The 12,170-nt window shown below is 45.1% G+C and overlaps 1 protein-coding gene across 2 annotated transcripts in view; it reads left to right on the forward strand.

The window, feature by feature from the left end:
* The window catches only part of SMPD3 (sphingomyelin phosphodiesterase 3), a 95,722-nt gene that overhangs the window by 60,435 nt on the left and 23,117 nt on the right, over positions 1–12,170 (forward strand). For both annotated transcript variants that reach the window (XM_089540465.1, XM_089540467.1), the window contains one exon: positions 9,428–11,082. In XM_089540465.1, the coding sequence (XP_089396591.1) occupies positions 9,745–11,082 (1,338 nt within the window). In that variant the 5' untranslated portion in view covers positions 9,428–9,744. The remainder of the gene's footprint in view (positions 1–9,427; positions 11,083–12,170) is intronic.

A 12,170-nucleotide genomic window follows, 5' to 3' on the forward strand; every position in this document is an offset into this window, starting at 1 on the left:
TCTCTCCCTCAGAGGCCGAACAATGACTGTTGGGGAGGGAGGAGCCTCTTTCTTCAGGCTAGCCCCTGATGGAACTGGGCCAGCCTTCTCTCTCCCTCAGAGGCCGAAAGATGACAGTTAGGGAGGGAGGAGCCTCTTTCTTCAGGCTAGCCCCTGATGGTACTGGGCCAGCCTTCTCTCTCCCTCAGAGGCCGAAAGATGACAGTTAGGGAGGGAGGAGCCTCCTTCTTCAGGCTAGCCCCTGATGGTACTGGGCCAGCCTTCTCTCTCCCTCAGAGGCCGAAAGATGACAGGGAGGGAGGAGCCTCCTTCTTCAGGCTAGCCCCTGATGGTACTGGGCCAGCCTTCTCTCTCCCTCAGAGGCCGAAAGATGACATTTAGGGAGGGAGGAGCCTTGGGCTGATTCCAAGCTACTCAAATGGGAGGTACATGTGTAGCATTCGCTCATCCTCCATTTCACTCTCTGATCCCTACCTTCATTCTCATCCCATCCTTGTTTCAGATCAGATTGCAAGACTTGTTCTGCTCAGAAATCAGTGCCCCCCTTTTTTCATGTTAAAAGAAATCTCGGCATATTTCTGTACACATGTTCAGACTCTTGTGTTCATTCACCCTTGACTAAAGCGTGTTTGTACATTTTATTCAAATGTAAGCATTTTAACTGTTTGCATTTTTTAAAGAAAGTATTATTTGCAAATGTTCAGATTTCGGAGGCAGGCTGTGCTTCTTTGCCTCGCAAATGAGACTTGAGAAATGCCAAGTATCTATTTTCATTGTGAATTACAAGCCCAACAATATTCTTTTCCCATCTCTGGTAGAAACTAATATAAGCTCCAGGAGATTTCCAAGCCCTCCAGTATTTCATAGATGAAAACTGGGTAATGTGTAGCCAAGCGACATCACACTGTGCTAAGGATGGCAAAGTTATTAATGAAGAAGAACAGACATTACAGCAGTTTGCTTTTGCCTAAGAATGAGGCAGGATTCCCCCCTTTTCTTTCTCTCTCACTGATTTAACTAACTGCAAACAAGTTTTGCACTTTGAACTCAGTTTGCAGCAATTGACATTAGCTGAGGACAAAGGGGGAAAGTGGGAGGAAAAAGGACCATAAGTCTGGATCCAACAAATGTGAGTATGGACATCAGGTTTAACTGTAAACATTCAGGGGCAGCTGTATTGGCCATTTGACAAATGCAAACAAAAATTCATCAGTGATACCTTTATTGGCCAACTACAATGCACAATATACTTGTTGCAAGCTTTCAAAGCTCCAGGGGCTTCTTCATCAGGAAAGAGGTTACAAACCAAACAGGAGAAGTGCAAGAGAAGAACAATTCCAGTTGTAACATCTCCAGTTGTTTTCCTCCTGTTTGGTTTGTAACCTCTTGACTGATGAAGAAGCCCATGGAGCTTTGAAAGCTTGCAACAAGTATATGGTGCATTTCAGTAGGCCTATAAAGGTATCACTGATGGATTTTGTTTCGGTTTAACTGTACCTTGGGCGTTAGGTATGAAATGCAAGGTTTTGCTTCTGAGGATCTGTTGAGTTGGGGAAGATATGAAGACCGCTTTGGTAGTTTTCCATCAGGAGAGATCTTTTCGTCCTCCCTTCCCTTGCTATTGAGGGAGATGATGAAAACGAGCATCCCTCTACTACCTTCACTGAACTCTGTTAAACAAGTTGCCACAAAGAGGAGATTTATTTAGGTATAAAGTGAGTTACGGCAGCTCTCTAAATGGGCAGGAGGCGAAACCAGACCAAAAGGTGTTTTGCAAACGCCGCCCGTTCCATAAAGCATAAACAGAGCTTAGGGTCCCAGATTCCCATGCTTGGGCCACCATGCCTCCATGCCAAATAAGGTTTTGAAAACTAGACTTTGGAAATATTTAGTGAGGTCAGATCGTGGGGGGATGAAGTTTTTCCTCCCATGCTGCCAACCTGTTGGGATGTGTCTTTGTGTGTGCGAGAAAGGGACAGAGAAAGAGGAAAGGAGATTGTGTATATATATATGTGTGTGCTGTATTTGCATGCATTTTTATTGCACTTGGCGCTGTTTTCAGGTGGAAAATAATCACCCCAAAATTGACCCAGAGTTTGTTTGTTTCTAATGCAAAATCGGGGAGCTTTAATAGCCACAAAAAGTGGGGTTTGGCCCACATACAGCCTCTGGACCATCCTTTCCTTAACCCTGGGCTAGAAAGATCACTGGGCTGACTATAAAGTACCTTCCTATATGGGAAAGTTGGGTAGGAATCGGGGCAATAAATGGGTTCATAAGCAAACCAGACTTATTGATTTATGTTGTTGTTAACCACCCTTGAGTAAATCTCGACTCATGGCGACCCTGTAGATGAGACATCTCCAAGACCCCCCATTTTCCATTACTCTTTCTTCCTCTCCTTATTTAAACTTTGCTTTTTAAAGACAAACAAGTCTTAAATTGAGGCATTTTACACATTTGGAAGGGAACTGGTGGGACAGTATGTAAAAGGAGAAAAACACCTACTTGGTTGAGCTTTTCTTGGTTTGTTCTTAGGGGGAACTACAGAGTCCCCAGGCAAGAAATCTCTCAAAAGGCCATTGATTTTCCTCCGCCGCAGTGGCCTTTCTCCACCGGCTTGTACTGTTTGCTGTTTCCTTTAGAAAGAGATAACTCTCTTTCCACTGGGATAGTTTAACAGGCAGGAAAGCAGGAATGTAAGCAGCACTGTTTTACACAAAATAAATCTTCTATGTTGTCCCAAGCGGACAGATCTCTGAGCCTCCAAGAGCCGCAAGAGGTGGAAGGGGCCCTTGTAGGCGCTCTGGTCTGTTCCAGACCCTCCAACCTTTCACAGATTTATTTAGAGTATTTACACCCAGCTCTTCAGCCACAAAGGCTCTCGGAGCAACTTACAGGTTGGTAATTTGACAGTTCCCTGCCCTCAGGCTTTCAGTTTCACAGATGAAAACCAGGATGCATGTGGCCAAGCAACATCCGAGTTTGGTCAAGACGGCAAAAGTCACTAATAGGGAAGATGGCACAAGCTGGGGGAGCGTGCAGCAGGTTGCTTTTGCTTACCTCTACAGGTAAGATCAAGACCTTACCCCCTTCACTTGACTTTGCCCCCTAAGGTCTAATCTGCACTGCAGAAACAATGCAGTTTGATACCGTTTAAACTGCCATCACTCAATGCTATGGAATGCTGGGATTTGTAGCTTCGTGAGATGTTTAGTCTTCTCTGTTGGAGAGCTCTGGGCCACAATAAACTACAAGTCCCAGGATTCCATAGTATGGAGCCATGGCCGCTAAAGCGGTGTCAAACTGCATTATTTCTCCAGTGCAATTTAGACCTTAGAGGGCAAAGATGAGAGAAGGGACAAGGTCTTGATCTTCCCTGAAGACATAAGCAAAAGCAAACTGCTGCACACTCCTAAATCTAAAGGTTTGAGTAACTGAAGGCCTCCAAATTGGGTTGACAAACCCTTCTTCTAGGCCAGTGGTTCCCAAACTTTGGTCCTCTAGATGTTTTGGACTTCAGCTCCCAGAATTCCTGACTGCTAGAAAACCCAGCTTGGGCTTTTGGAAGCTGAAGTCCAAAACACCTGGAAGACCAATGTTTTGGAGCCACAGTTCTAGGCATTGTCTATTCTCAAACCCTCAAGTGTAACGGAAGACATTGCATGATGAAAACTGGGAGACATGTCACCAAACAAGATCTGAACATGACCAAGATGGCAAAATTCACTAATGATGGAAGCTCAGACAAGCCATAGGAGGCTGTAACATTTTGTCTTTGCAAAATTGGAAAGGCACAACTCCTTCCCATTCTATACACTCCCCCTGGCTGAAATAACTGAGGACAAACTACTTTTGCAGCAATGTAAGTAAGCTGAGGATAAAGGGAGAAGGCAGGAGGAAGAGGAGAGAAACTGGAACATTTTAAGAGCAGCTCAGAAAATGGGACAGCAGAGGATTAATAGTGACAATTGAAGAGTATAATGTTGTCCTGTCACATGTGCTGAAATAAGATTCAGCTTCTCATCTGTTCAACCTTTGTATTGAGGGAATAGGGTCATGCCACCTTGTCTTTGGTATCAGGTGGCAAAATGTTTGGGGTCAGCCCTGCCTGTGGATCTGGTTGTTTTGCCTGATGTTCCTTTCTCTTTCCCCTGGGTTTGGTGGTGGCACCCAGGCTCAGTCTCCCACAGGTGGGTCTGAGCATGGGCACCACTGTCGGAAATATACCAGGCTTGAAATGTCCCTGAGAGAGAACCATTTGCTGAAGGCAAGGCAAGAATTTTGGCAGCCTAAACAGAATTGGAATCCAGTTTATGAAGTCGAAATCTAATGAAGCACTGGCCCGGAGAGCTTTGTGTATCTTTCCGTTCATCTCCACATTGCTTGGCCAACAAACGCTTGCATTTGAAACGTTCCCCGGTGCCTTGTGCACATATAAATAGGTCCAGGTCACGATGCTCTGAATTTCATTTAACGCAGAACATGAGGCGCAGTCTTCCTGGCTCCATTCCGTTAAACAAAGAAGGATGGCACTATTTGGGGATTTTCCTGCCGAGATGAACCTGGCGGCTGCTTTGCCAATGCCCGAGCTTCTCGGGTAACTTTCAAATACACGTTTTGAAATGATTTTTTTATAGCGTGGCCCAATTAAGTTGACAGCTTGTTTACAGCAGACTCTGGTAGCTTATGGGCCACCTGAGTATCATATTTGGAGAAGGCTCAGCGCTGTTTGATTTAGCTCTTAAGGGCTGAAAGCGAGGGATAAACAGAAAAAAAGTTAACTCACTTTGGAGAACTCTCACCATTTCTTTTCTCGGAGCATGTTTGCAAGTGGATAATGTCATACAGGTGCAAACAAGCCGTCCTTGTGAAGTTCATGATCATCAAGTTTAGCCAGAGCATATGGAAGATTTGATCAAACACTGTGTGTGTGTGTGTGTGTGTGTATATATATATATATATATATATATATATATATATTAAATACTTTTTAAATGCTCAGACCCACCTATGGGAGACTTTTTAAAATATTATTTTATTTTAAATACTTAAAAAAACTGTTTTAACTTGGCACTGAAATTATCCCAGTGTTGAGACCAACAAGGTATAATTACAGCGCTTTAGAAATAAAGTTTAATAATAATAATAATAATAATAATAATAATAATAAATAACAAGGTATGCAAAGGGATGGTATTCCACAACTAGGGTACCCCAGCATCCAAGGCCCTCGAGAAACACAAGATACTACATTTTGCCTGGACTTTTCAGCTGCAAAAGTTGTTCTACTGAGAAACAATTGTAAGTGACAGCCAGGCCTTTGCTCTCGCAAGAACCAAAGGCCGGTGCGTGCAGAATAGCAAAGAAATTGAGAGTGGGTGGGATTGTTGTTTTGCTGCAGGGTTGCCTCTGCCGCCTTCCGCCTCCAAAAGGACGCACGTACCTTGTTCCAAGATGGAAGCAAATGGATGTCTCTCCTCCCACCCACGCTCCATGCTTCGGGCTCCCTGTCTAAGTTGGCTTTCCTTGTGTTTTATTTTCTCATTGACCTTCCTGCTTATCTGTCCAAACTTTTCTTCAGCCCTTTGTGGGATTTCCCCCGTTTGTTTTTGTAAGTAACAACAACGAGAAGATTTATTGATAATGCCCTTTCCACCCAACATCAAATATATATATATATATATATATATATATATATATATAATCAAAAATGGACAATAAAACACAACATGACAAAATGCTAAAATACTAAAAACAGTATTTGCTGTTGTGTGCCTTCAAGTCATTTCTGACTTAGGGAGACCGTAAGGCAATTACCATACACCATTTTAAATGTTAAAACAGTTCAGAGCTAAAATCAAATATTACAATGCAAACCTTAAAAATAAACTAGCACAACAGTGTGTGCAAAATGCAAAAGCCATTTGCAACTTCATGTAATCTCAGAAGGACAGAGAGGAGAGGAAAAGACAGGATCTTGCAGTTCCCAGTTGGCTTGAACAAAAGCAAACTGCTGCAGCTGCTCCTAGTGCATTCTTCCTCACTGATAACGTTTGCCACCTGGACCACACTCTGATGTTGCTCAGCTTCATGTGTCTTGGTTTTCCTCTATGAAATGTTGGAGGGTATGCTTTAGCAGTGTGCCCAGCCATTCCTGATGGGGAGGGTTGGCACAGATGGTGGGGACATCAGCCATTTCTTGAACATCCTCAAGGAGCTCTCGGAGCAGTCACTTGGAAGGCACGCAAAGCTTTCAGCCTTCCTGGAGGAAACAAGGCGGTCGGTGCTCATGCATTTGTAGGAGGGATCAGAAAGTGAAGCTTCAAAAGCAGTTATTGTCCCCCTCCCCATGTAGTTGGTTGCCATTGGGATTGTGTGCGTGCACTTGCCTTCAAGTCACCTATCGACTTAATGTCTCCCAAAACTATGATTCCCAGAATTCCATAGCATTGAGCCATAGCAGTTAAAGTGGTGTCCAACCAGATTATTTCTGCAGTGTGGATGCAGCCTGACTGGCCGCCATGACAGTCGTTGGACTATCCTCACACAAAGATGGGGATAAGTGCAGGTCTCCCAGTGTTGTTGGATTGCAACTCCCAGCATCCCGCACCAATGCTTGTGCTGGCTACTGTGCTGGGAGTTCCATTCCAAAATACAGCTGTAGACACACTATTTCCACTCCAGCTCAACATCAGTTTGTTGGTTCTCTGACAATCTTGTCCCTGGAATGATGTCTCTGAAATCTGGGATGGTAGCTCTGTTTGGAGGGGAGGAATATATATATATATATATGCAAGAAATGCAATTTTGGCCATGTCACTTCTTGCGGTGGCAAGGCATGCCATCCAGCACAGAAACCAAAACTGTAACCCAAAGCCAGACCCAGTCTTTGTAGTTTATGCTGATCTCTAATCATTCTGTTTGAAACATACTACTTCAGAGCTATTTATGGATCTGCAAAGAGAGAAATGACCCTGGGACAGCTCCTAGGGCTTATTTTATGTGGTTTCTTTCAAAAAGAGAAAGAAAAGTAACCCAACTATTAACTGCAAACTGCACCGCATTCAGAAATCCATGCCATCATTTTGCATGATGGGTCTCTTCTTTGCTTGGTGTTTCCGCACCCTAAAGAACTGTGTATGCTGTTTTGCTCAGGAGACAGTAGCAGATTAGAGATTTCTGGTCTGCTGGATAATTACTAAATTAGGCAGGGATTTTTAAAAAGCATTTTAAGTACCCAGAGTAGTGCCAAGAGTTTTTCATGGATGTTCTACTGTCCTCAGTAATTGCTAGATTGGACAGCATTTTAAATTCCCTTGATGTCTATTGGAAGCGTCTTGCAATGCAGTTTCATTACTGCAGGCTTACAAATTTTATTTTGGGGAATCAAAAAGTCTCTTTTGCCACCAGCATAATCTTTTTCTAAGAGAAGCAGGGTCTTATTTGATTTGTTCATATATAACGGTCCTACAGTTCTTTTGAGGATTATCACAAGAATCTTTAAGTTCCTTAGTGTTCCTGAACGGAGGAACAATAATGAATTGTGCAGGATCTTTAAGGCGAACATCTGAACTGAGAACGGCAACAACTTGACAAAATGCAGGCTTGGGACTAAAATCTGTCATTCCCCCCCCCCCCCCTTTCTCCTGTATGGCTTTTAACACCTTGGCCTGATGAAGAAGCCAGTGGAGTTTCGAAAGCTTGCCACATGCATTTTGTGCATTTTGTTATGCCAATAAAGGCATCACTGTTTGGGGGATTTTGGGTGTTACTGTACTTTGCTGCATGGCCCACACGGATGGATGTGATTTATTATAGCATGGGTTTTTCTGAATTCCAATTCCCTGCATCAGATTCATGGAGTAAAACGGTTGCAGTTTAGGTATTTTAGGTACACTATGCATGTTTGAGGGATGAGAAATTGAAAGTTTTGTGCATTTAGTTGTGGATCAGCATTTCCCAAAAAAGTCTGATTCAATTTGAATGCAGTTTTTATGTGGAAAAAAATAAGTTGCCAACACCCCCCCCCCCCCCAAAAAAACAACAACCCTTGACCGAGATCTTGCATTCTCAGATGTAACTACAATGATGGAGCATCATTGTTTTAGTTACATACATTTCTGCTTCCCCCTCCAGAAGCTTGGTGTTGTTGTGTGAATGGGCATGCAGCAGCCTTGGGAGTGTGTTGCAGCAACAGCACTTTTGGGAAGCCATTTTACAAACCCAAGGAGTGCACACCATTTTTTGCCTCTGCTGCACCCCCCTATGTTTGTGGTTTTCGCACTTTCGTGGGAGCCTTGTACCCCTAATCCCCCCAAATATGGAGGGCTGACTATATTTCAGAGTGATTTTTGTGGACATTCTCACAAATGAAGTCAAAAGCTTTCATGGCTGGCATCCATAGTTTTTTGTGGGTTTTTCGGGCTATGTGGCCATGTTCTAGAAGAGTTTCTTCCTGACGTTTTGCCAGCATCTGTGGCTGGCATCTTCAGAAACGTCAGGAAGAAACTCTTCTAGAACATGGCCACATAGCCTGGAAAACCCACAAAAAACTATTCTCACAAGTCTTTCCTAATTTTCCAGAAGTGCAATGATACTTCTTGTACTCCTGTTGCTGAACATCTCGCCTTTCTTTTCTTGCTCGGCGCATAGATTTCCTTGTTCTTGCAAGGTTGATTAGCTGATGTGATAAAATGTGACATGTGCACTACAGTCTAGCAACTACCTGCGGATCATTGACAAGTGGCATTTGCTAAGAGACAGACAGAGCAGAGATACATGACAGCAGAGTCACAAGCAGAGAGGAGGAGTGTCACACTATTTTTAAGCTTATACATTTGGAATTAAAGGCATGGTTTGTAAAGCTCTGGGCCCCATCCTTAGGCTCAGGTCCAAAGGCATCCCACTTTTTCACCTGTCTCCTCCTCCCACTTGCTTCCTTTGTCCTCAGCTTACATCAGTTGCGGCAAGTAGTTTGCACTTCATTAACTCAGCAAGAGAAGAGGAGAGGGCAGAATCTTGCCCATTCCTATAGACTCAGGCAAAAGCAAACTGCTGCAGCCTCTCCTAGTTTGTGTCGTCTTGCTCATTAGTAACTTTTGCCCTCTTGACCACTCTCTGATGTTGGTTGGCCACAAAGGTCTCGGTTTTCATCTATGAAATGTTGTAGGATATGTGGACCAAGCCGGCTGTAGGATTCTGTGTAGCTTTCCTGAACTCTAGGGCTGCTGCCACTCTGCAAAGTTAATTCACTTTGACGCTGCTTTAACTGTGATGGAAATGTTCTTGTGATTGGAGGACCCAGTGTTGAGGGAATCAGGACTTCAACGTATAGTATATAATACAGCTCTGTGATTCCACTGATTCTACACTCAAGTAGACATCTGATCATAACAGCTACTCTTTCTTTGTCTTGTCTTTGCAGGTGAATTTTTTTATTACTCTCCTCTGGTAACCTGCTATGGCTCCTTGGAGTGAGCAATGATACACCAGGAAGCTTTCAGACACTGCAAGCCCAAAGGAACCTCAGCCTCCCTTGCCCTCCTTTCCATGACAACATGAGATGGTGCTCCTAAGGTGATAAAGGACTTGCTTGCAGGCTGGAAGACGCAACCTTTCCAGGAGAATTTCCATTCTTTCCCCCCATCCCACCCTTTTCCTTGCAAACAATTGTTCCGATGGATGGGGTACGGTGGTGACACCATGTAGAAGGCGCTGAAGAGGTGTCCTTACTGAGTTGCAATGGTTTTATACACTTCCCCATTTCCCAACGGCTTTCTGTCAGCACTGCATTCTTTCTCTTGGGGCTTGATCTTCCCATGTTACTGGCTCGGAGACCGGCTTGTGGCCTCTTTTGTGCCTACCACATACGAGAAGCGCCAACGGGGAGATGACCCGTGCTACTTCCATGCCCTATGTGTTATCATCACGACTCCCATCTACCTAGCCCTCTTGGTGGTTTCCCTTCCTTTCGCCCTGATCGGTTTTGTGTTATGGTCCCCTCTCCAGTCCGCACGGCGGCCTTACATCTACTCCAGGCTCCAGGACAAAAGCCAGATCAATGGCAGCACACTGCTCACCGAGTGGAAAGCCTCCAGCAATGGGAAAAGTTTTTGTTTCAGCACTGCAAACGTTTGCCTCCTCCCAGACTCCTTGGCCCGATTCAACAATGTTTTCAACACGCAGGCGCGGGCGAAGGAAATTGGCCGACGGATCCGGAACGGAGCCAGCAGGCCCCAGATCAAAATCTACATCGATTCCCCGACCAACACATCCATCAGCGCAGCAAGCTTTAGCAGCTTGGTCTCCCCTCAGGGTGGAGATAGCAATAACCGGGCCGTCAACGCTGGGATCAAGAGGACAACGTCCATGGAGTACAAGGGGGATAACTCTGGTTCCAACAACAGTGAAGACAACAAAGATGCCAAAGCTGGAGGGGAAGCCAATGAAGGAGAAGATGGCAATACATGCATCGTCCGCATAGGTGGCGAAGACAACGGTCACATTTCTGACCCAGAAGCAGACGGCCAGGTGAATAATAACAGGGGGGCCCCAGACCGTTCCCCGGAAGCTGAAGCGGAAAGCTTGAAAGGCCAAACACCCAACCATAAACAGAAGGAAGGGGATTCTGGAAGCCTGGATAGCTACACTGCCTCTCGGGAGTCTCTGGTGAAGGTGCGTGCCGGAGACGGCCCGGTGGACCAAAGCACTGTCAACAGCAAGCTCCTCTACAAGGCCTCGCTCATGAAGAAGACCTCAGTGAGAAAAAAGAGGAACACGGATGAGCACTTTGATCACGAGATCTCCGCTTTCTTCCCTGCCAACTTGGACTTCCTCTGCCTGCAGGAAGTGTTTGACAAAAGGGCGGCGGAGAAGTTGAAAGAGCAGCTCCACCATTACTTTGAATACATTCTGTACGACGTCGGGGTCTACAGCTGCCACGGCCACTGTACATTTAAGTTTGTTAACAGTGGCCTGCTTTTCGCCAGCCGCTATCCTGTCATGGATGCTGCCTATCACTGTTATCCCAACGGAAAAGGAACGGACTCCTTGTCTTCTAAGGGGGCCCTGTTTCTCAAGGTAGGACCCTTTCTTTATGAAATTTGTGCATGGTTTCCTTTGCTCACAAAGCTGTATGTACTTTTCAGGTCTACATGCAAACAAAGAGTTCATGGCAGGGATGTGGACCCTTTAGCCCACCAGACACTTTGGACTAGAACTCGCACAGCCCCTTAGCAATGGCCATGTCAGCAGGTTGCTTCCATGTCAAGGAGGCAGTGAATGCACTCTCAACCTTCCTAATGCACTGACCCTTTAATACAGTTCCTCATGTTGTGGTCTCAGTTCCTAAGACCACCGGAAATGTGTGTTTACTGATGGTCTTAGGCAACCCCTGTGAAAAGGTCATTCGACCCCTAAATGGGTTGCGACCACAGGTTGAGAACCGCTGCACTATGGGTTTTTATGTGAACTTTAACAGAGCTGTCCTATCTGAAAAAGTGGTTCAACACCTTGGATAGCTCCTTTCAAACAAGAACCCCAGTGCGGATTCACCACTCTCCTAAAGGCAATCCACACTTTCCGTGCAATTTTAAACAACAATCCTAACCTTGTTTTGCACCTCCAGTGAGCTAGAACACAGTTATTCCCATTGTACAGATGCTCAAACCTGAGAAGATAAGCCAGATGAGGCAGAGAGGAGGGTCCCCTTGCAGCCCCTTGAAAGGGGCAGATGTTATTGGGGTGAGTGATCTTCTGTGTGGGAAAGGGGAAGGAGGAGGAGCAACGCTTGGAAGATAATCTCTATGGTAGCCAATCAGTGAGCAGGGAGAACAGGGATTGGCTTTGGGGTAGCCTGAGAGGAGGAGCTTAAAGGAATGGGAGGAGTCCACAGAAGAGGACTTCCCTGGGTCCTACAGACCTCCCCAGGTCAGATGCAGGATATCCATGGGTCCCATTAGGCTGGATGTTACTGGTCATTCAGAGGAGTTTATGGCTTATGAGTGATCTGAATCCAGGGCTAATGTTGCTAGGTTTTTATATCACTGCCCAGGTGAGCTATTTTAACCATAAAGGAAAGCATAGCCATAATCCTTGAACCACAAAGGACATAAACTATCAAGGCCATAATCTTTAAACGGGGGCGTTGTGGAGTTAAGAGGAACAGA

Source organism: Sceloporus occidentalis, unplaced genomic scaffold (genome assembly GCF_023333645.1).
Source record: "Sceloporus occidentalis isolate IW3139 unplaced genomic scaffold, rSceOcc1.0.p SCAF_10, whole genome shotgun sequence".
NCBI lineage: Eukaryota > Metazoa > Chordata > Lepidosauria > Squamata > Phrynosomatidae > Sceloporus > Sceloporus occidentalis.